General features: G+C 38.9%; 1 protein-coding gene and 1 pseudogene across 3 annotated transcripts in view; one reads left to right on the top strand and one right to left on the bottom strand.

The window, feature by feature from the left end:
- NELL1 (neural EGFL like 1) overlaps window positions 1-22,985 on the top strand; it is a 1,048,233-nt gene that overhangs the window by 617,858 nt on the left and 407,390 nt on the right. For all 3 annotated transcript variants that reach the window (XM_002708986.5, XM_002708985.5, XM_051825007.2), the window contains one exon: window positions 3,140-3,262. In XM_002708986.5, coding sequence (XP_002709032.3) covers window positions 3,140-3,262 — 123 coding nt within the window. The remainder of the gene's footprint in view (window positions 1-3,139; window positions 3,263-22,985) is intronic.
- Window positions 16,579-18,361, bottom strand: LOC108177587 (ADP-ribosylation factor-like protein 5A pseudogene; annotated as a pseudogene).

Here is a 22,985-nt window from a genome sequence, read left to right as displayed (position 1 = left end):
TTAGTGCATATTAGGTAAGGCATTAATGATAAAACTCACAAATATGGTCAAAATATATTTTTATATAATTGCCTTGAAATAGGTAGAAGTACTGACTTTTACAAAAGTTCCAAGATGTGTGAAATCCATGTGTTCTAGAAAGCAGGTATGAAGATTTATGGCAAGAATATGAGTTTGAAGTGTTTGAAGGTAAGAGAGACACAGATAATTTAACTATAGTGGGAGAGTATTTTTTGGATCAGGCCAACAATATTGAAAAACAGAGGCAGAAGCAAACACATTCATTTGCAGGACTCCTCTCAAAGAAGACAGTTTGATTTAAGAATATTGGGAGTCCAGATCAGGTAGAAAAGGATAGACTAGACTTTTGGAATGTTTCTTAAAAACCACACTTTCTCTAAACTGTTATTTTGTCTTTGGTGCCTTTCCTGGGAAACTTTGGGAAAACCATGAACATTCTTTTCTCAAAATTTATTCATTGATTTATATGAAAGGGAGGGGAGAGAGGAGAAAAAAATCTTCCATATGCTGGTCCACTCTATCAAATGCAGCAGCAGGTGCTGGAGCCATGAACTCCATCTGGGTCTCCCACAAGGGTGGCAGAGACTCAAATACTTGAGCCATTATCTACTATTTCCCAGGATATTAGCAGGAAGCTGGATCAATAGCAGAAAATCAGGAACTCAAACCAGCATTTCAATGTGGGATGTGTGTATGTTGTATGCAGCAGCTGTGGCACAACACCCAACCCATCTTCTCTGTTCTTAAAAGATCATCTCAAACCTACTTGTAGTGAGAAGACTTTTTTCTCCTTCATATTGAAAGGAATTTTACCCCTCTAATGAACTTTCACGCAGTTTATTTTTCTTATCTGGTGTGGCCACACATGCCAGTTTTTCCAGATCATTCTGAGTTCTACCTATTATCCCTACTATTATTTGTGAAGCACCCTTTCACTATAAACTATGTGCTGTTGGTTCTCAAAACTCTTATCACTTCTCCCATGTGTTCCTGTCAGTTACATATTAATGTCTTATGGCACCTATTAACATGCTCATGACATCAAAGTTCATATCTTCTCACCTTTGTATTCCTACTATAGACCCTAATAATTATCAAATGAATTTAAATAAGGAGATTGAAAACTCTTGGAGTCTAACTTTATATGCCTAGACTTTTTAGTCTCTAACATCATCTGGCATTGCACCTGCACATACTAGGTACTTGATAGGTCTGTAAATTTGGTTAGACAGCCATAGGCTTCAGCTATTTCTGGAGTGTGCTGGAATGATTTTCACACTAGAAGTATGTGCTCATAAATCTTTTCTTCTCTCATTGCTTTCTACCCTGTGCATGTTTCTCATTGACAATTCGGTTTGGAGTTAAGACTTAACAAACATTTTTCTTTATAAAAATTTCAGGTCTTAAATCGAGTCAGATGTGTATCTGTGTTTTACCTCAGTTGTTTTTCAGTGACTAAAAGAGCTATTTTATGAAATTTAACTCATCTCATTATGAAGCCCATGGTAGGAAATTTAAAATGAAAATTAATGAAGATGGATGATATTTCAATTGATTGGTACATTGATTTAACAGTTCACTTAACAAACTATATTGGATTTTTAGTTTCATTCCAAAGTTAGTGTAATTTCATTGGAATTAACAGCTGGGATTTCTAGTCTTATATTCCTTTATGATTTAACAGTTCTACTTGTTTTTTTTTCTTAAATTTCTTTTTTTTTAAATTTTTTGACAGGCAGAGTTAGACAGTGCGAGAGAGAAAGAAAAGTCTTCCTTTTTCAGTTGGTTCACCACCCAATAGCTGCTGCAGCCAGCACGTTGCAGCCAGCGTGCTGCGCCAATCTGAAGCCAGGAGCCAGGTGCTTCCTCCTGGTCTCCCATGCGAGTACAGGGCCCAAGGACCTGGGGCATCCTCCATTGCACTCCTGGGCCACAGCAGAGAGGTGGACTTCAAGAGGAGCAACCGGGACAGAATCCGGCGCCCCAACCAGGACTAGAACCCGGGGTGCCAGTGCCACAGGCAGAGGATTAGCCTAGTGAGCTGCGGCGCTGGCCTTTTTTCTTAAATTTCTAAGTTACTATACCAAATTTTAAAGGAATTTAAAGATATATACTTTCCTTTATTGTTTAATTATAGAATAGTCATTTGACCAATTCTCTATACTTCCTGATTGTTGAGAAGGAAGAATAGTTGTCTGTGAAATCTTGGTTTCTATCTTAGAATATTTTAGCCCATTTTGCAGAGTTTGATCCATTTCCTTTATGGCAAGGATGCCCCAGATATCTGAATATTTATAACAATATCACTACATATTGGAAAACCCTGAGGTTAAATTCTGAACCTTATAAAAATGTGCTATATAGAAAGTTAAAGTTAGAATGCTGAAGTCCCTTAATTAGCACCCTAAGAGTAAACACCTTTTCTACTCAGAACACTACCTGTGCTTGCCAACAATCCCTGTGATCTGTACTATTCCTTTGAAAACACTTATTACTAAGTACTCTTTTGGTAGGCTTTATTAGCTTGGCTTCCCTTTCCAGTTTTGTCCTCTTTTTTTAAAGACATTGTGGAAACTCTTTTTTTTTTTTTTTTTAAACCTTAGGGTAAGATTTCCTGAGCTCTGCACTGTCAACATATGGGGTGTGCTAATTTTGTACTGTGGTAGGCTCTCCTGTGCATTCTAGGAAGAGGCTAGGCAGATTCCAGTTGTATTTCCTGCCATCAATCATGATTACCAAAAATATCTTCAGATATTATCAAATGTTTCTTGGTATAGGGTGCAAAATTGCCTCCTGGTGGAAACCACTGCCTTGATACCTCTGTAGAGGCTTTTTCAGCAGACGGAATGAGCAGTGAACTTAGAGCGAGTTACATGAAGTCTTTCACCTCTGTGCCATTCCATTTCTGTCTCTGCATTGTGAGAATAATACCATCTTTCTTCCAGAGTTGTAGAGATTTCAATCACATCAGGTACAGAAAACTTCCAGGAATATAGTTAAGACCTGTATCATTGTGATTCTTATTTGGTGAGTTCCAGCTAATTTTCCCAACACCAGTGATTCCAACTTAAGAAATGGTATCTGTTCTTCTCCCTCCCTACTTTTTCCCTGAAAACAGAGCACGATGAATGTGGCAGCGGGCAGCACAACTGTGATGAGAATGCCATCTGCACCAACACTGTCCAGGGACACAGCTGTACCTGCAAACCAGGCTACGTGGGGAACGGAACCATCTGTAGAGGTAGGCTTGCCACCTTCGGGGTGTGCTGTCAGCTGCTACCCTGCCTGGGCTTTTGGAGCTCTGGTGGCAGATCTTCTTTACCACTGTGGTGTGTTTAAAAGTGGCCACTATTCCTGCTCCTGGTCTATCAGTTGGCAAAAGTGCTGTGCGTCAAAGAAAAGTGCTTTGCATTTAACTTTTGGGTTGAAAGAAAATTATGTTGGTGTAAGTCAGCGGCATGGTTCTACAACTTAGTAGTTCAGCTCTTCGCCTGCATTAGTGATGAAGACTCCAGTAACTGACTTAGGTCTGCCTTTCCTGTGACCTTTGCTCAGAGGCCAATAAGTACTCCTCACCTCCACATTTGAGGTTGCTTAGGTAGGAAACTCGAAGTGTTATCCCTTGTCTGTGTTTGGGAACAGTTTAGCAGCCAGTAGCTCTGCCTTTCCTTAGCACTGAGAATAAAGTTAAAATGACTTCTCTGGCTTATGAGGCATGTAGAATCTTGCTGTTGGCACCTCTCAGTTGGCATCTTTCTCTGCTTTCACCTTCAATCCCTTTGCACCAGCACACTGAGTCCCCATTCTTCCTTGACACCAACATGGTCTCAGCCTTAAAGCTCATTTCCTTCATGTCTGCTCAGATGTATCCTCATTACTGAAGCATTCTTTAAGCACCCATCTAAAATAGTACTCATAGTATTTCTTAGCAAAGTTCCCTGCTTGTTTTTTTCTTACATAAATACAACTTGACAAAACATTCTATGTGTGTTTATCACTCTATATTATATGACTCCCAACTAGGATATAAGTTCCATGATGTGACCCTTGGTCTGATCTCTCCCACTCTGTCCCCAGCCATTAGAATGGTGTGTAACACGTTGCAGGTGCTTATGAACTGGCTGAATCAGTCAAAGAGGAAAGAGACACAATCACATTGAAAAAGAGGCAACATGAACATTAAACCAGGAAACACACTATGAGATAGGTTTCCATATCATCAACATTTTAGAAATGATAAAATTGAGACACAGAGAGGTTGAATCACTTGCCCCAGGATACACAGCTAGCACGTTAGCAGTACTCCTTTGCAGAGGTGACATGCTGAGAATAAGAGGAAAATAATTTACAATGACAAAGTTACCATGTTCCATATTGGATTTTGGGGAAATTCAAAAAGTGAGTTTATTGTATGTTGGTTAGGATGAGGTGAAAAGAAAGCCTCTTACAAGGCTGACAGTATAAATTGCCCAAACCCTTTGTGAACAATAATTTGGCAAAATCAATAATGTTCAAAATAGGCCTTCCATAATTCCTTTAGTTTTACCACCTGAAATGTATTCTAAAGAGCACAAGTTCACAAGGAGGGGAAAAATGCACATATACTGATAGTTTCATAATATTGCTTGTGTTCACTGAAAACTAGAGGAACCAAAATATCCATTAGCAATGGAATGATTACATTTATATTGGTGCATTCATGTCAAGAAATAGAATGAAGTGGTTTAGAGTCTAAGTATATGGGTGTATACACACATATGCACACACACTCAGATGTATATACATACTCATATACCCTGAAAGTTTCCCCAACATGCACTTTTGAGGAAAATAGTAAGAAAAACAAATAAAAACATTTTGCAGGGTATACATCAGGATCATAACATATCAAATTGATTATTCACAAGTATCTGTACACAAATTCATGTAAATTCAAAAGACTCAGAACATGCAAACTATTCACCTGATTTCCTATGTGTGTAAATAAAGAACATTCATTGTTACTGTGAGCTCTATATTATTTGTTTCTGTTCCAATGGGAATTTATACATCCCATGTGTGTTTGTGAAAGCTTCATGAAGTGAATGAATTAGTTCAGTTTTTAAAAGAAGACCAAGAATATTTCCAAAGCAAAAGCAAAACCAAAACATTCACTTAATATGGTCCCATGGATTATCTAGTCCACAGCTGGTAGCTGCATGCTGACACAGTAAATCTGAGAAACAACAGAGGGATTGGATTTTAATTCATGTTTTCCCAGTTATGTTACCTCATAAAATAATATTAATTGCCCTTATTCAGTGAATTTGTGTTTGTTAAATCCTCTTTTCCTTTTGTGATAAGTGGCAGCTTCACCTGTGTGGAATTATAAAGTCCAACCATGAAAAATATGAGTTCAAATAATGTTCCTGGTATCTACAGTCTCTGAAGGGAAACATATCTTCCCTTGAAAGTTATGAAGTAGGGAAAGCAATTTTCTGAAAGTGATTTTCCTGGTCAATTACTTTGACATCAATAGATAAGGAGAGAATTCTATGTTTTAGAAATGTTGCATGAGGAAGCAGTGTCCTACAAAGAATTGATCAAAGCTTAGAAAGTTAAAATTTAGGTGTGTTTTCATTACTGATAAGCTCTAACTTTCACAGCATTATATAGGAAAATTTGATTAGTATCACCTTTCCTGTTTATCCAACAATGTTATCGCAAATAATTACTAAGGGACTATATGTTGATAATTTTAAACTATAAAGTGAGATACAAAGTGAAAATAGTATTATTAGTGTTTCAGTGAAGAAGAGGGAAGAAAAAGAGGAGGAGGAGGAGAAATGGGAGGAAGTTGGGGGAAGATGAAAAGGAGGAGAAAGAGAAGGAGGAGGAAGAAGAGGACGAGGATAGTCCTTGGGTTGGCATGAACCTTAGCCTTCTGCCTTTGGTATCAAATTTGTGTCTCACTTTTAAGACATACATTTTATGGTTTATCAGCTTTTGATGGTTATAGGAAGGGTTGGACAAGGATAAGGAAACAAATTGAACTAATTATTTTTTCTATATGAAATATGTAAATCTTCTAGATATTGTGTGGTTTATAGACTTGTGTAAATATTAGTGGAAATAAACAACACTGCTAACCCTTCTGTTAACAAGTACAACATAAAGAAGAACTTTGTAAAACAAAACTAATTGGTGTACGTTCTCTCAGTTGGGCTTTCCTGGTGGCTAATATTCCCATAAGGATATTTTTTTCTTTATATGGATGGAAAATGCCCATTCAGCTTCACCGAGCATCACTGAATATGTGTAGTACTCTGGCTGGATGTATGCATTTGTAATCTCCTTTAGTTTCTACTGTAATCCTGGGAGATTGATAGTGTTACTCGATTTCACAGGCAAATCTTAAATGAGGCATAATTGAATTTGATTTAACCTTGGTAATAGGACTGCTTTTTGTTCTTCCCTTCCTTCTCCTTTTCTCTCCTCCTTCCCTTCTGTTCGTCTTTCCCCGTTCCCTCCTTTTTCCATTTCTCTTACTGTACATTCCTGGATGTTTGTTCTCGTTCTTGCTCTTGCTCTCACTTTCTCTCTCTCACTTCTACCTCGAAATTGAAAAGATAGCAAAGTATAAAATGTGTTGCTAATTCTTTTGGCAGTTAGGGTTAAATAGACAAAACGCTGGCAAACATTTTTTAAATCAGATTAACATAGCCTGACATGAGAGTTCAGGTTATCTGCAGAGGAGTTTTTATCTGCTTTCCCAGTCATGAGTTAACCATGTAGAAAAGCAGGTTTTAACTAGGCAGTTGTCAATTTGTATCTGATAGACTAATCCTTCACTTTTATCTATCATTAGCTCTGGATAAGATGGGGTAATCTTTGAAAGCATTCCTTTCTTCATGACTAATAATGTTGACGTATATTTCATAAACCTACAGTGAGTGTGAATTTTGTATCTGGAATATAGTTCCAGGCAGAAAAAGAGCAAAGGGTAAGTTAGACAAATCCTATAGGGCTTTCACCATTTAATATTGAAGAAAGATTTGTACAAATGTTTCCAACCCAATGGAACAATTTACAAAATGATATTCTCTAATGTTAGAGAGGAATTATTCAAAATACAAAACCATATGAAATGCTTATGTATTAGTTGGAATTTCTTTGGTTGCAAAAAGTAGAAATCTACTGGCAAGACTGACTATGTTAGTTGAAGGATCCAGAAGAAAAATGAAAATATGAGATCCTTATTCAAAAAGAAGCAAAAATCTGCTGTTTTGAAATATAACACTTTTACCTTGTTTTAGTTTCCCTCATCCCGTCATGGTGGTTGGTGTTTATATTTACTGTCATTCCCTTGGGCATGGGAGTAGAAACTTCAGGTAATCCTGAAGCTTAGTCAGGCAACTTTCTTGAGCAATGTGTCCTGGCATGGGACAGAGAAGTTGAATCAGCTATCTCCCCCTCACTCAAATACTCTGTACAATCCACAGTAGATGGGAACCTCTCAAGAATATTGTAGTTTCTGTACCATGAAATGAACTGGGGTGCTGACAACTCACCACAGGGATGGGCCTGCCGTGCACCTCCTGGAAATATTTGAGCTTTCCGATCTGGAGGCAGGATCATCCTTGGGCAGTGACAAATATGTGGGGATGGAGATACCAGGAGGAATCCTCTGCCCACAAGGTGGATAGCTGAGAACATATCTTAGAGATATATAGGCTGTAGGAGGTGGTAGTGCATATGAGCTAAGGCTCTAAGCTCAAGATGCCTGCTCTGTTGTCCCATGGAGCCTCATTGACAAAGCACAAAATCATGTATGAACTTTTAAGAACATCTAGGTGGCAACAGAGCTTTAAACCCAAAAGAGTGAGGTCCTCTGAGTGAAGTGCTGTACACAACTACTCTGGTTGCATGCTTATGTCATTAGCAATATCTATAGTCTACTAGAATTAGTTAAAGCAAAAAAAAAAAAAAAAAAAAGAACTTTATGATGTAGCTTCCCAGAAGCATCATAGAACTTAGGGACAAAAAGTGGCTGGAGTTTAGGAAAAGGTTGCTGCACGAACTAGCTCACAGTACTCCCTTTCTGTCTCCTTTCTGCTTTTGTGGGTTGGGCTATACTTCTATCTCACTGCAGACTTCTCTCTCAAAGTAGGACTTTGTTTATCCATGTAATTGAGGGTCAGTTCTTCTATATTTCAGTCTCAAGAGCTTCTTGTTTTCGGAGAACCTTATGGGCATTGATTACCACTATGCAAATTCACAGATGACAGATGTATTGTGGAAGTTATCAGTTTATCAAAATATTATTAAAATTATTTTACTCTGAGAACAGCCTAAAGCAATAACTTGGTTTTCCCCATCTGCATTCATAACCAAATGAGAGGTAGATAAACAAATAAACCACATAGTCCAAAATGTCAGTATAAATAATTATAAGGAACATGGCATAATGTGTGTAATGATAGTATTATTTTTTAAAAGATTTATTTATTTATTTGAAAGTCAGAGTTACACAGAGAGAGATGGAGAGTCATAGAGAGAAATTTTTCATCCCCTGGTTCTCTCCCCAATTGGCCACATCAGCTGGAACTGTACTGATCTGAAACCAGGAGCCAGGAGCTTTTTCTGGGTCTCCCACATGGGTGCAGGGGCCCAAGGACTTGGGCCATCATCTACTGCTTTCCAAGGCCATACCAAAGAGCTGAATTGGAAGTGGAGCAGCTGGGACTCGAACCAGTGCCCATATTGGATACCGGCACTGCAGATAGTGGCTTTACCCACTATGCAACAGTGCCAGCCCCTAATGATAGCATTATAATGTTGAACGTCAGAAGTAGGGAGGCTTGTACAGCCAACTGCACGAAGACTAAGATAACCTGCAGAGCATCTCCATGTGGGGCTGCTTCTTACATCTTTGGGCAGGATAAACAACCCTTAATGGGTGTTTCATGTGGGCATGGGACCCATAGTACATAAATGAGGAAAGAGTTGGGCTGCACATGACTTATCTAAACAGTTCCTCTCTCCCACTTATCAACACTCAGGATGAGAGGGTGGACCAAGAGGCCAAGGGGAAGTCACTTTTAGTAACTTTTAGGGAAATCTGACAAATAGAGAACATAAGCATCTGCTCCCCAATCCATCCCCAACTACTGCTATTAACAGTGAGCAAATTGTGTCTCACCTTCGTTCTTAAGTGAAAGATAGGTAAGGAACCTTTCAAAACACTTCTAATAAAGAATTACTTAAGTGAGAAATAAGAGCCACGGGATTAATTGAAGGGTTTCTTTGATTTTTCATCTCTGTTCAACTCGTGGCTGTCTTCATCATTGGCAGAGTCATTCTGAAGAATATTCTACATCTAGTGCCAGGCATTTGCTCCAAATCCTCCAGCATTTTGGGAGATAATGGCAGATATAACACTACTAACAGCCTTCTGTTGTCTTAACGAAATAGATCAACTTAACTTCCATTGTCCAGAGTTTATTTTCAGACTATCTGGGGAAGACTCTGAAGTGATTTTCTAGTTTGTGGCAACATAACTCCCCTTCTCCTTGAGTTTTTTTTAATAAAGATTAATTTATTTGAAACTCTGAGTTACAGAGAGAGAGATAGAGAGAGAGAGAGAGAGGCAGAGAGAGAGACTGAGACTCAACTCTCCAAGTGGCTACAACAGCCAGGGCTGAGCTAGGCCAATGCCAAGATCCAGGAGCTACATCCAGGTCTCCTACATGGGTGGCAGGGGGCCAAGCTCTTGGGCCATGTTCCTCTGTTTTTCCTGGCCATTAGTAGGGAGCCACAATGAAAGTGGGGTAGTGGAGACTCAAACTGGTGCCCAATGGATATGTTGGCATCACAGGTGGTGGCTTTATTAACTATGTCACGATGCTGTCCCCTCTCCTTGACTGTTAATTCTGATATCCCACACTGATAGTGCCTGCAGGGTGAGTACTCATACTCCTTTGTGCTATCTGGATACCCTCAAAACACTACCACAATCCCGTTCATACCATGCAACAGTTGTCTGCTTAGTTGTCTATTTCCTGCAGGCCATGGATTATGCATCTCTAACTATCATTTAGCACAGAGCCTAGCATATTATAGTGGTCAGAAGTTTCTTAATGAGTATACTCATGAAAATTCTTTCCTAACAGAACGTCTAATTATGTATTTCTCTGATTTTACAAGAAAGCAAATGTCTGCCTTGGACACTGGAGAACTTAGGCTACCCAAGCCTTATCACCAGCTTAAGGCTATCACTGTTCCCAAAGCTAGATATACAAACTGACATTAATGTAGAGCCTGGGTTGCTAATGGGTGACAAGCTTTCAAAGAAAAATCATTATAATGAAATTCAGTTCATGGTAAAATCTCTACAAACAGGTGAGTGTTTAAGATATTTCAGAAAACTGTAGTGCTTTGAACTCATTCATTGTGAGCTTGCTTACGTTGAGTGCCTTTGTGGAAGTGCTGCTTCCTAGAAATTTCCATCTGATGTGATTCTGGATAAATTATGTCTGTGGGAGACAGAAGGCCAGGGAAGGTGTGATATAGACAGAAAGATGAGTGTGACAACTCATGCTAAAGTTGCAAGTAAAATTCTGAATTAAAATACATACTCTAAGTAAAAAAGTAAAATAGGCATTTTTTTTTTTTTTTTAGAAAACAGATATAATTTATTAGATGGACTTAAAAATCAACACAAATCAGTTTTAGGCACTTCTTGAGTACAAGACTGTGGGATTTTCTTTTTCTTTTTCTTTTTAAACTAAAGAACAGAGACCTAGCAGGTAATACCATACAGATTTAAAGTTTAGTTTTTAGAACAACACACAATGGCTAGACAAGTAATACGAATTATTACATAACTAATCCAACTGTATTCTGTTACATTTCATCACAATTCCATGTGTTCTTAGGATCAAAGAGAAGTATTCAAAGCTCTAAATTCTAGCTTTCTTTCCTTTACTCCACTATCAAGGTCTTAACCAACCATACATTCCTTGAGGGAGCATAATACAGTTGTTTTTGTATAAGTGGATCTGTAAAGGTTTATTTTGCATAATATATCTGCATCAACATAGTCAATGCATGTCTTAAATCACATTTTGATAGAACTGTAAAGATAGGCTTTCCATTAGAAATTTTTTTAGATATCTAACATTTATCTTTGTTTTTTTAAGTAAAGATGAGGAAAATAATGGAATGTGGGCATGGTTTGAAGAGTATCTTTAGGTAAAACACTACATATGAGTTTGGTTTGGCATATTTTTCCAACTCAAACTGGCTGAACTGGTATTCTTCAAAGCATAATCACCCTCAGTAACTGGAAGCTAATCCATATATAACATACCCTCCATGTCTAACTAATAACTCAAGGAGCTGGCAGAGTCTTATCTTTCCAAATCTACTCAGTATATGAAGTTAAAATTATGAAGCATTAAAATGTTAAATACAGTGTAACTTAAAGGATTTTACTGCAGGCATCTATGTGCTGTGTGCACTGTACGCTGTTCTGATGGACTCAACTCTGACAAAGCTTTATCACCAGCAAGGTCCAAATCAGTTAATCAAGCCACTTGTGGGAGGACAGCAAGAAACTAGAGAAGCCACTTAGAAACTAGTGGTTTGGGGCACATTGATTATAGGTAATATTTAGAATATCTGCAGAACCAAGATAATGTATCTTCATTGATGGTGAATGAAGATACAAGAGAGCTAGGAACAGCTGAGATATGGGAGAGCTGACCCTGAAGCAAGAAGTTCTATACTATTTGCAGAGTGGAAAGGTTCAAAGTTCAGTCATGTGAGGAATCCTCTTCTCTTCACTCAGCTTTGAAAAAGGGATGGATGTCAGAATACCAGTGGGCAATTTCAGAGAAGACGAGCCCATTAAGATAATCTATGGTGCGCCGCTGTCCTCTATATACAAAGGAGAGCCCACTATATTCCTGAAAATGCCTGCAGAGAAAACTAAAAGTTGCCTACAGTTTTTCTATTTACACTAAGATAAACAGATTTTGAGGTTGTCTGTACTGTATGTGGCTGCTGTAGTCACAGCAAGAAATGTAAAGTGCCTGTAAGAGAAGAGACAATACACAGTCCCATTTCTAGGCATCTTAATTAATATTATATACTCAGACAAAAAAGAAAAGAACATCTCAAGAACTTCCTGCCTTTCTTCAAGTTCCCTGTACTGCACTGAAACTCACTGAACTACCCACCAGGCAGTTCTCAAAAGGCCAGCAAACAAACTCTTCTTCCTTTTGTTTCGTGCTTCACTTCTAAAAATCACTATTACTACCTTCACTAAAAATGCCAGCCAGTACTGCCAAAGCACATTTTATTTCTTAAGGCAAAATGTCATATAAGAGAATGAATACCCACTTCCTACTGTCCTCAAGCCACCTGCCTTCATTATTATTTTTTTGTCCATCATGAGGGCTAAGATGTGCTGGGAGAGAAAGAGAACTGAAAAGTTCAAACAAGAACCTTAGCATAATTGTGAGTATACTTCATAAATGTGATTATGGCAAAATTAAATATAATTAAATGCTTATAGCAAACATTTTCTTTTATCAAGATATTAAGAGAAGCTACATGAATTTCAAAATTAATATCAAAACAGGATATTTAAATCTAGCCACATGTACAGATGAATCTTTGTTTCTGTTCAAAGCTGAACATAGTGACTATAAATGAGATATTTGCTTGAACTCTCAAGTAGCATATTAAAAATCTATAAGTACTGCCCTTTAATTCCACTTACAGTATACATAAATTGCCTATGTAACTACTGATAAGGCTCTCTATCTTATCTGGAAGTTAATACTGTGAAAATGACCCTGACATCTTTAGCCAAGAATTGAAGTCTTGTTTTCCCAGTTGTAATTTCAATTTTATGTAACAAGTACATAGACACCACCTCATTTTTAATACTTAGCCCAGATGGGTAGAAAGCAACCAAATCATGTTTTTACAATGTGGTAGAAGCTTCTGTGCATTCTCATGATGTCATTTCAGAATTCGTTACACTAAACCAAATGTAAAAAAAAAATGTAGGGCATGATTTAAACATTCAATTAAGAATAAATTTTAGCCAACACCTTGATGACACAGGAATGTGCTGGTACTGTGCTGAATTGATGTGGCAGCTGTGGGGAGCAATCCGGACTAGACTAAGTTACTCGAATTAGGACTTATTCTATGCATCTGCTCTCCCACAATATGGCGCTGGGAGAGAAGTAAACAGCTTCCGCACAGCTGCCTCCAGTTCAACTAATAAACTGTAGGACTTGCTCCTGATTGGAGGAGAGCAGCGTACTCGGCGTGTGGGCAGCCGAGTTGGGATTGGCGGAGGAGGACTATAAAGGAGGAGACGGCATGCACCAGGAACATCTATGGGGAACATCTAGCTGAAGGAACACCCGTGCAGCCCCCGAGAGACCCGGCCGGCAGTGTGCTGCTCCCCTGCGGAAGTGGGGAATGCGGCCAGGGGGAACTGCCCTTCCACGGAGGTGGAAGGGATAGTAGCCAACCCGGGAAGAACCAGCAGCAAACCCGGGGAGGGCCGAGCAGACGAAAGAACAGCGCAGGGTCCTGTGTTGCTCCTCCACGAAGAGGGGGAGCGACAGGCAGCAATCAAGGAACTACTGGAATTAAAAAACGAAAAGTACAAAAGGCTTTGCATGGCTACTTTGCAGAATACTTATCTCTGATAAATCGATTTGGGTTTTTAAGGGAATTTTTAACTTACAAGTAACTCATCATAATTATTTAAGAAAATACGAGAACATATGAACAAAGCTTATTGATGATGTATGTTTGTAAAAGTATGTTGACAAATACTAAATGTTGTAATTGTATTTTGAACATATTATAAAACACAAAACAACCAATGTTAAATACTGATCTTTCATATCTGAGTTGGAATTAGAAATTGAATATTTCATATTTGGTAGAAAAGAACTTTCAAAGTTTCCTCAATGTTTATAGTACATAGTATTATTCCTCACCAAAACCTTTATGAAATTGAAAACATCGCTCTAAAAGTAGTTACTTTTTCCTTGAATATTCTAAATCTAAAAACTGGCAGTTCAGATTAATCTTCAGATTTTCAGGACATGAAAGATACTTAAATAGAGTATCCGAGAATATGCTTTAACACATTTAGGATGTTTGCTTACAGTTGAGACAGAAAAACCTCAACTTTTAGATATCAAACAAAATATCCTAAGCAAACACAGAAGGTATTTCGGGTCAAGTTATTTCCTAGTACAAACACCACATCAGGTCAATCAATTTTTAAACCAAATTCATAAAAGCATTCCAAAAACAATCACATTTTATAATTGTCAAATAACGCATTTATGTGGAAGATACAAGAAAACTTACAAAAACAAACTCAAATTATTCTGATTCCTAAAATAAGGAATTTGTAAATTAATTAATGCTGTTGCTTGAATATGCATACTCTCTTTTTTTTTTTTTTTTGACAGGCAGAGTGGACAGTGAGAGAGAGAGAGACAGAGAGAAAGGTCTTCCTTTGCCATTAGTTCACCCTCCAATGGCTGCCGTGGCTGGCGCGCTGCGGCCAGCACACCGCGCAGATCCGATGGCAGGAGCCAGGTACTTATCCTGGTCTCCCATGGGGTGCAGGGCCCAAGTACTCGGGCCATCCTCCACAGCATTCCCTGGCCACAGCAGAGAGCTGACCTGGAAGAGGGGCAACTGGGACAGAATCCAGCGCCCCGACCGGGTCTAGAACCCAGTGTGCTGGCGCCGCAAGGCGTAGGATTAGCCTAGTGAGCTGTGGCGCCTGCCCAATATACCTTACTCTTTTTTTTAACTTTTATTTAATGAATATAAATTTCCAAAGCACAGCTTATGGATTACAATGGCTTCTCCCCCATATCGTCTCTCCCACCCGCATCCCTCCCCTTTCCCACTCCCTCTCCCCTTCCATTCACATGAGGATTCATTTTTGATTCTCTTTATATACAGAAGATCAGTTTAGCATACATTAAGTAAACATTTCAACAGTTTGCTCCCACACAGAAACATAAAGTGAAAAATAATATATGATTTTTTAAATGATGATGAAATCAGATCAGACCTATTGTCATGTTTAATCCCAGTGAGAGTCAAGTTGGGAATTGATAATTTCTTCCTCTTTTTTTTTTTTTTTACAGAAGATCAGTTTAGTATACAATAAGTAAAGATTTCAACAGTTTGCACCCCCATAGAAACACAAAGCGAAATATACTGTTTGAGTATTCATTATAGCATTAAGTCTCACTGCACAGCACATTAAGGACAGAGATCCTACATGAGGAGTAAGTGCACAGTGACTCCTGTTTTTGACTTTACAAATTGACACCCCTGTTTATGGCATCAGTAATCTCCCTATGCACCAGTCATGAGTTTCCAAGGCTATGGAAGCCTTTTGAGTTCACCGACTCTTATTTTGTTTAGACAAGGTCATATTCAAAGTGGAGGTTCTCTCCTCCCTTCAGAGAAAGGTACCCCCTTCTTTGAAGACCTGTTCTTTCCACTGGGATCTCACTCACAGAGATCTTTCATTTAGGTTTTTTTTTTTTTTTGCCAGAGTGTCTTGGCTTTCCATGCCTGAAATACTCTCATGGGCTTTTCAGCCAGATCCGAATGCCTCTAGGGCTGATTCTGAGGCCAGAGTGCTGTTTAGGAAATCCACCATTCTATGAGTCTGCTGAGTATCTTGCTTCCCATGTTGGATCACTCTCCCCTTCATTTATTCTATCAGTTAGTATTAGGAGGTACTAGACTTGTTTATGTGCTCCCTTTGACTCTTAGTCCTTTCATTATGATCAATTGTGAACTGAAATTGATCACTTGGACTGGTGAGATGGCATTGGTACATGCCACCTTGATGGGATTAAATTGGAGTCCCCTGGTAATATACCTTACTCTTAATTCTCAAATTCATTTAATGGCTTCAAATATAATTTAATACTTAAAAAAAACTATAAATGAATTATTTAATAATATTTATAGAGCATTACTTCTCTGGATAGACCTGTTTCCTATCAGTACTCAATTAACTCTAATAAGAAAAAACTTGATAGTTTTTTAAATCGCAATTTATGATTGACTGATTCATGAATAATTTGGTTAGCAATTTAGACCAACAAAAAAAATAATCTGGTAACTGTTCATTGTACAGTTCTGTCCATTAGTAATCCTTAAGCAAGAATTTGATAACATATTCCACTTCTTTGGATTATATGTTTTCATATGTGGGATTGGGCAAAAAAAGAGGTACACAGTTATCAAGCTTTTGACTTTTCCTTTTTTTTAAAGAGTAGCTCCATGATTTGGGGGCTGGTTAGTACAATAGAGAGAACAAAGAGGAAACATACAAAATGGCACTTACCACCAATGCCAGTGCTCATGTCATTATGGTTATAATCAAGAATATTATTAATTTTTGTGTTACTTGCTTTTCTTTAGCACATAAACCAAAGCCATTAACTTGACTTGAGGTATATATACAATACATACACAAAATACTTTTCATAAGTAATGTTACATTTTAAAATATTGGAAACCTAGTATCTGTTATTTGTAGTTTGACTAAATGGAACAAGAAAATAACAACATACAACAAGGGAGGTTATACTGATACTAAAGCTCTTAGAAGTTCAAAATGCATTCCTCTCCCTTTGTACTTACCACAGGCTACACAATGTCCTGAGAGCATTCATTATGAGAAAAATGTCAATCACAGCTTTCATAACTTACTTTGGAAGGTATAATGAGAAAGTAAATTGGAAGGTGAGACTTCATCTTTGTTTTCAAACAAGTCGTCTGAATTTTCTTCTTATAGAAAATGTTTAAATCAGTTTATTATAAATACATCTAAACCATTAAATTTTGCAGCTTTCAGGTAAAGTCCAGCACACTGTTTACACAAAGTCTGTAAGACGAGGTCAGTAGAGATCATCTAATCTTTAGTCGGGACATCGTCCATTCAAGTGCTCCACGTAATCCCTCTCCAGTAACAGCACAGCAGGCCTGGATGTGCCACTGGTGATCTTTGATAGAAGTCAGCTTCACAAACTGGGAGATTTCTGCTACAGTCATGCATTCTTTAACATCTTGTTTATTAGCAAAAATCAGCAATCCAGCTTTCCTTAAGTCCTCATGTGCTAACATTTTAGAGTTCTTCTCTAGTTACAGAAATCCTCTCTCTGTCTGTACTGTCCACAACTACTATTACAAACTCCGTGTTAGTATATTAAGTGTTCCGGGAGGAACGAAGAGATTCTTGGCCACCAATATCCCACATTAGGAAACATGTATTATTAATCACTATCTCTTCTACATTACTTCCTATTGTAGGGGATGTGTGTACAACTTCATTCATAGAAAACTGGTAAAGGATAGTAGTTTTCCCAGCATTATCCAGCCCAACAATTATAACTTTGTGCTCCTGGTGATTGAACAGTCTCCATATCCTGGTGAAGAGAATTCTCATTCTCGGGCAGCGGATCCCCTCCAGCCGCCCGGGCCGCCTGGCCTCCCCGGGCTCAGGCGGAGGGGCAGAGAGACGCGCTGGAGCCTCCGCCTCTGCTTCTGCTGCTCCCGCGCTGGCCGCCGGCCCGCTTCCAGGGAACCGGAGGGAGGCCAAAGCCCAGGCCGTCCTGTAGCGCCCGAGGCTCCGGCACTCGCCTGGCTCGCGGACATCGCTGCCGCGTTGTCTGCGACGAGCCTCGAGGGCCACCGTCCTCCCCCAGCTCCTCTCCAGCGGCTCTAAAATAGGCATTTTCACATGCAAAGGTGTTTTCAGAGGTTCACAGGTAATATTAGAGAAAGGGAGTTGGGGAAGGAAATAGAAAGGTTAGTTGCTATAGCAGAGTATCACCAAAGATCACCAAATTAATAAATTACTGGTCTGTGAATCATAGAAGATGGAATGGGGGCTTTGAAACCAACGGCATGGAAAATAGGAAACGTGTGGCTAAAATACTTGAAACACTCTGGACATAGTTTTGAAACATGGATAATGTAATGGGGAAGAATTCAGGAAGGGATTAACCTAAAATTTTGCCTTTAGAAAAAGACAAAATGTCAGAGATGGTGATAGTAGGATTGATGGACAGTATAGGAAGAGTTGACCCAATTAGAGCCAGGCCCATTTGTAAAGAGAAATTCATATTGATAAACAGATAAGGATTGTGAGTGTATTTCTAAGTGCCCACCTCTTATGATTGGACAACTTCATAGCAGTTCAAGAAAGCATTTGAAACCATATGCCATATTTGATTGATTTATAGATTCAGAGAGCAGGTAGATTAGAAGTGGCTCAGAGTCAGACTCAGTCAATAGGAAGAATCCTGTTGCAGCAAATGTGGACCATCCTTCCGATGTGAGAGGCTCTTAAAAATTGTCCCCTATAGAGAATGATGTTATCTGCTTGGTTATGCTTAGCATTCTCTTCAGAGTCATAGTGAAATAAATGGAATAGATTAGATTAGTGTAAGAAATGTGACATTCAGTTGTTTAGGATTATTAAATGATCTGACCATGGATCATAAGCATAAAGACAGAATAGATGTTAATGCAGGTAACAGAAAATTGCTGTCAGTTAAATTCATCTGGTTATCACAAAGTGCTCTTGACTCAGGGATACAAATTTTGACATAAAGTGACAAGTTTGTCAACAGTTGCAGAGCCATAACACCATGAATCAAAGTATATAGACCTGAGGAGTGGGATACACAACCATATAAAAAAATGGGCAGACATTTAGTGCAACAGGTAAAATACTGCTTGGAATGTCTATACTTCATATCAGAGTGCCAAGGTTCCAGTCTTGGTTGTACTTCCTTTTCCTGTTTCCTGCTACTGTGCACCCTGAAAAGCCACAGATGATGACTCACGTACCTGGGACCCTCGGCTCCTGGTCTGGCCCAACCCTGGATGTTGCTGGCATTTGGGAAATGAACAAGTGGAAGGGAGGTCAGTCTTTTTCAGTCTCTCCCATTACCCGTTCTTTCTTCATTTTAAATACATGGAAAATAAATGAGTGAACTAAAAATTACATAATAATTGAAAAAATATCATACAATTATTCTACCACAAAACTGTTTTCTGTTGAAGAAATAAAATCTAGGCCGGCACCGCGGCTCACTAGGCTAATCCTCCGCCTTGCGGCGCTGGCACACCGGGTTCTAGTCCCGGTCGGGGCGCCGGATTCTGTCCTGGTTGCCCCTCTTCCAGGCCAGCTCTCTGCTGTGGCCAGGGAGTGCAGTGGAGGATGGCCCAAGTGCTTGGGCCCTGCACCCCATGGGAGACCAGGAGAAGCATCTGGCTCCTGCCATCGAATCAGCGTGGTGCACCGGCCACAGCGCACCGGCCGCGGCGGCCATTGGAGAGTGAACCAACGGCAAAGGAAGACCTTTCTGTCTGTCTCTCTCTCTCTCACTGTCCACTCTGCCTGTCAAAAATAAATAAATAAATAAAAAAAGAATGTAAGCTTGTGGCTTGTGGCTTTGGCCTGGCCCAGTCTTGGCCATTGCGGCCATCTGGAGAATGGACTCTCTCTCTCTCTCTGTAACTCTCACTTTTTTTTTTTTTTTAATTTATTTGACAGATAGAGTTGTAGATAGTGAGAGAGAAAGACAGAGATAAAGGTCTTCCTTCCGTTTCACTCCCCAAATGGCCGCTACGGCCGGCACTGCGCCGATCTGAAGCCAGGAGCCAGGTGCTTCCTTCCGGTCTCCCATGCGGGTGCAGGGGCCCAAGCACTTGGGCCACCCTCCACTGCCCTCCTGGGCCACAGCAGATAGCTGGACTGGAAGAGGAGCAATCAGGACTAGAACCAGCACCCATATGGGATGCTGGCACCACAGGCGAAGGATTAACCAAGTGAGCCACGGCACCGACCCCTCTCACTTTCAAATAAATAAGTAAGTCTTTAAAAAATGCTTACATACTACTTTAATGTTTTGGAAAATTATCAGTGTGCCGGCTTTTTTCCAAAGGTACTCTCTGTTGTACGTACAAAATTCATTTATTCTATTTTATATTTAATTCCTACAGACACTGAATGTCTTATGGATACCGAATATAGTTACACCAGAAGTGATCAAATCCCTTAGTCTAATTTGAGAGAAATAAGCAGCTCAAGTGTGGAATCCCTTTTGCATAGCATCTATTTTAAAATCTCCTTGCTTGGCCCCTCATAGACTCATTCACTTGTTCAGCATCCCTGATATAAAGATAGATTTAAAACTTCAAACAACTTGAATGCACTTGGCAGTGAAGGCAACAAAGGAAACTTGAAAAGATACTAACTACATTATTAAATAAAAGAAGGCATGTCAACTACTTGGGAAAAGCATTTTTGCTCATAGTAAGCCCTTTGAAGAAAGGCTAATGTAAACAAAGTTTTACTATATGACCTGTAGAGCACACATGGGAAGTTCACATAATACAAATTTGTGAAAAGTCCGTGAGCTGATTTTTGATGATATATTGGCCAAATATACCATTGTGGACTCTTTGACCCTCTTTCAAAGGTCTGTTGTGATCTAGCATTATATTTATTCTGCCTGGGAGTCAGGTGTCAGAGAACCTTCAAAAGGGCTCAGGGCTTTGATGGAGGGAAGGTATCTAGTCTGCAAATGATAATGGGTAAGCAAGAACTCATCACTCCCCTTCTGTCACTGACATTCAAATTGTAAAGGAAAATAGAGCCTCTATCTGAGTAGGCAGCAGAAGTCCTAAGTCAACCAGGATGGGAAAGTGAGAAGAATGTTGTAAACATTGCCTAAACAAGAAGATCCTGAAAATAGCCTTTAAATATATGGGCTTGGAGGGAGCCATTAAGTGCATGAATTTAAATTCTGGTACTTGTATTCAGTAGTAATATAAGCTTGGACAAGTAACTGAATTTCTCTAAGCTTCAGTTTTCTTTACTTATGAAAAGTAACTATAAAAGCATACACATCATCAGACATGTTTGTTTTTCTAAACAGCTTCTTTGGAAAAGAAGACACTAAAGGAACTTACTTCATGTGATTGTAAGAATTTGAGATAATATATGTATACTAATTAGTAGATTACCTGAACATAGAAGTTGCTCAATAGATATTAGTACTTAGGGGGCCAAGATTGTAGTGCAGTGGGTTAAGCTGCAGCCTGAAATGCAGGCATCCTATATGGGCAGTTCAAGGCCTGGCTGCTCCAATTCCAATCTGGCTCCCTGATAATGCCCATGGGAGGGCAACAGAAGATGGCCCAAATGTTTGGGCCCCTGAAACCTATGGTGAGAACTAAATGAACCCTTGACTCTCCAGCAATTGCAGCCATGTGGGGAGTGAACCAGCAAATGGACAATCTCCTTGTCTCTCCCTCTCTCTCTGTAACTTTGAATTTCCAATAAATAAATTTTTAAAAGCTAGATATTTCAATTATCAATATTATTATTAGCACAATTAAAAATCTACTGATATTCTCTTTACTATCTATCCTGTTCTTGCCAGACAGATAAGGTCTTCCTTAGAAGCTACAGAAATTCTTTTAATACTTCATAATATGTATATATACATATTTAATCATATATTAGTCCTTGCTGCCCTTATTTGATGCATTGATGGTATTAAGAATACCTTTAGAACATCTGCCTCATATATATCACTATACTCCTATTATACTCTTCATCAGGGCTGGGGCATCTCAGTATGGTAAACCCTTTGCATCTGTGGGTTTTGTACACACTGACTCATTCAACTATGGATGGAAAAATAATTTTTTAAAAGTTGTATCCATACTAAACATGTATAGCATGTTTCATCATTATCCCAAAAATGACTATTTACCTAATACTTACATTAGGTGTTAAAAGTAATCTAGGGATGACTACTTAAACAGAAAGGACTGCCATTCTATGTAACATAGTTGAACCTCCAAGTGTTTTAGTGTACATGGAGTCCTGGAACTAATCATTGTGGATAATGAAGATCAGCTATTTATTAGCTGGAATAAACAAACAATTAAAGACTCTGTCCTTCATGATCTGAAGTATTGCCACAGACACCAATATACCCACATGTGGTGTGTGCTGTTGAGTAGGATATTTTCTTTCCTCTGTGTCCTGGCTCCGCAGTGACCAATTGGAAACGTTCATGAGACATTACTCAGAGTATTATTTAGTTATGTGGCTTGAAACAGCAAAGAGTAAGATTCTCTGGGAGTTATTTAAGTCAACCATAGATGAACTCTGAGTTACTTTGTTCCATAAAAATGTAATATTACTGTATCTCTTCTTGTTAGAGGTTTGAAGTGCTATCACTTTCCACTCTGTACCTACAGGTTCAAATCAGCAGAGAATAAATATGAGACACTGTGGGATTCACAGGTGTATCTTTATCTTGGGATCCCTGGGAGAATAAAACCCTGCTTCAGGGCTTTCATGTTCTCTCTCAATTTTAGGGGGTGAAGCTAGAACAGGGCACACAGATACCTAGTTAAATGTTTGATACACTGAAGACACAGATATGGAAGTTTCTGAGATCTCAACTATATTTGAATGCGGGAGCCCCAGAGAAGTGATTAATTGTGCCATCCTGGAGCCATGGTATACCATGGTCTCTGGTGTACATGAACCAGTTTTCATCCAACTTGTCAATTAGACACTCTACTTTATGAGCAAAAAAGTTATTACTTAGAGAAACAAAGAAATACAAAAACGATCATTTTAATTTTCCCTACTGAGGCCTGGAGAAGATAAGTGATGAGGGCTTTCTTTCTTTCCTCTCCATGACTCAATTTCCCATAGTGCTCTCTATTTTATAAAAACTATCTTTTTTGGTAAAAGTAGATTGGCAGTATAATAAGCAATATTAAAATAACTTCAAATTGTATTGCACATTCACTTTCATATGAATGTTTGCCAATAAGCAATGGCATTAAATTTAGATGTG

The sequence above is a fragment of the Oryctolagus cuniculus genome, chromosome 1 (genome assembly GCF_964237555.1).
Source record: "Oryctolagus cuniculus chromosome 1, mOryCun1.1, whole genome shotgun sequence".
Classification (NCBI taxonomy): Eukaryota; Metazoa; Chordata; class Mammalia; order Lagomorpha; family Leporidae; genus Oryctolagus; species Oryctolagus cuniculus.
The sequence above is the reverse complement of the archived record's forward strand: the minus strand, read 5'-3'. Positions and strand labels throughout refer to the sequence as shown.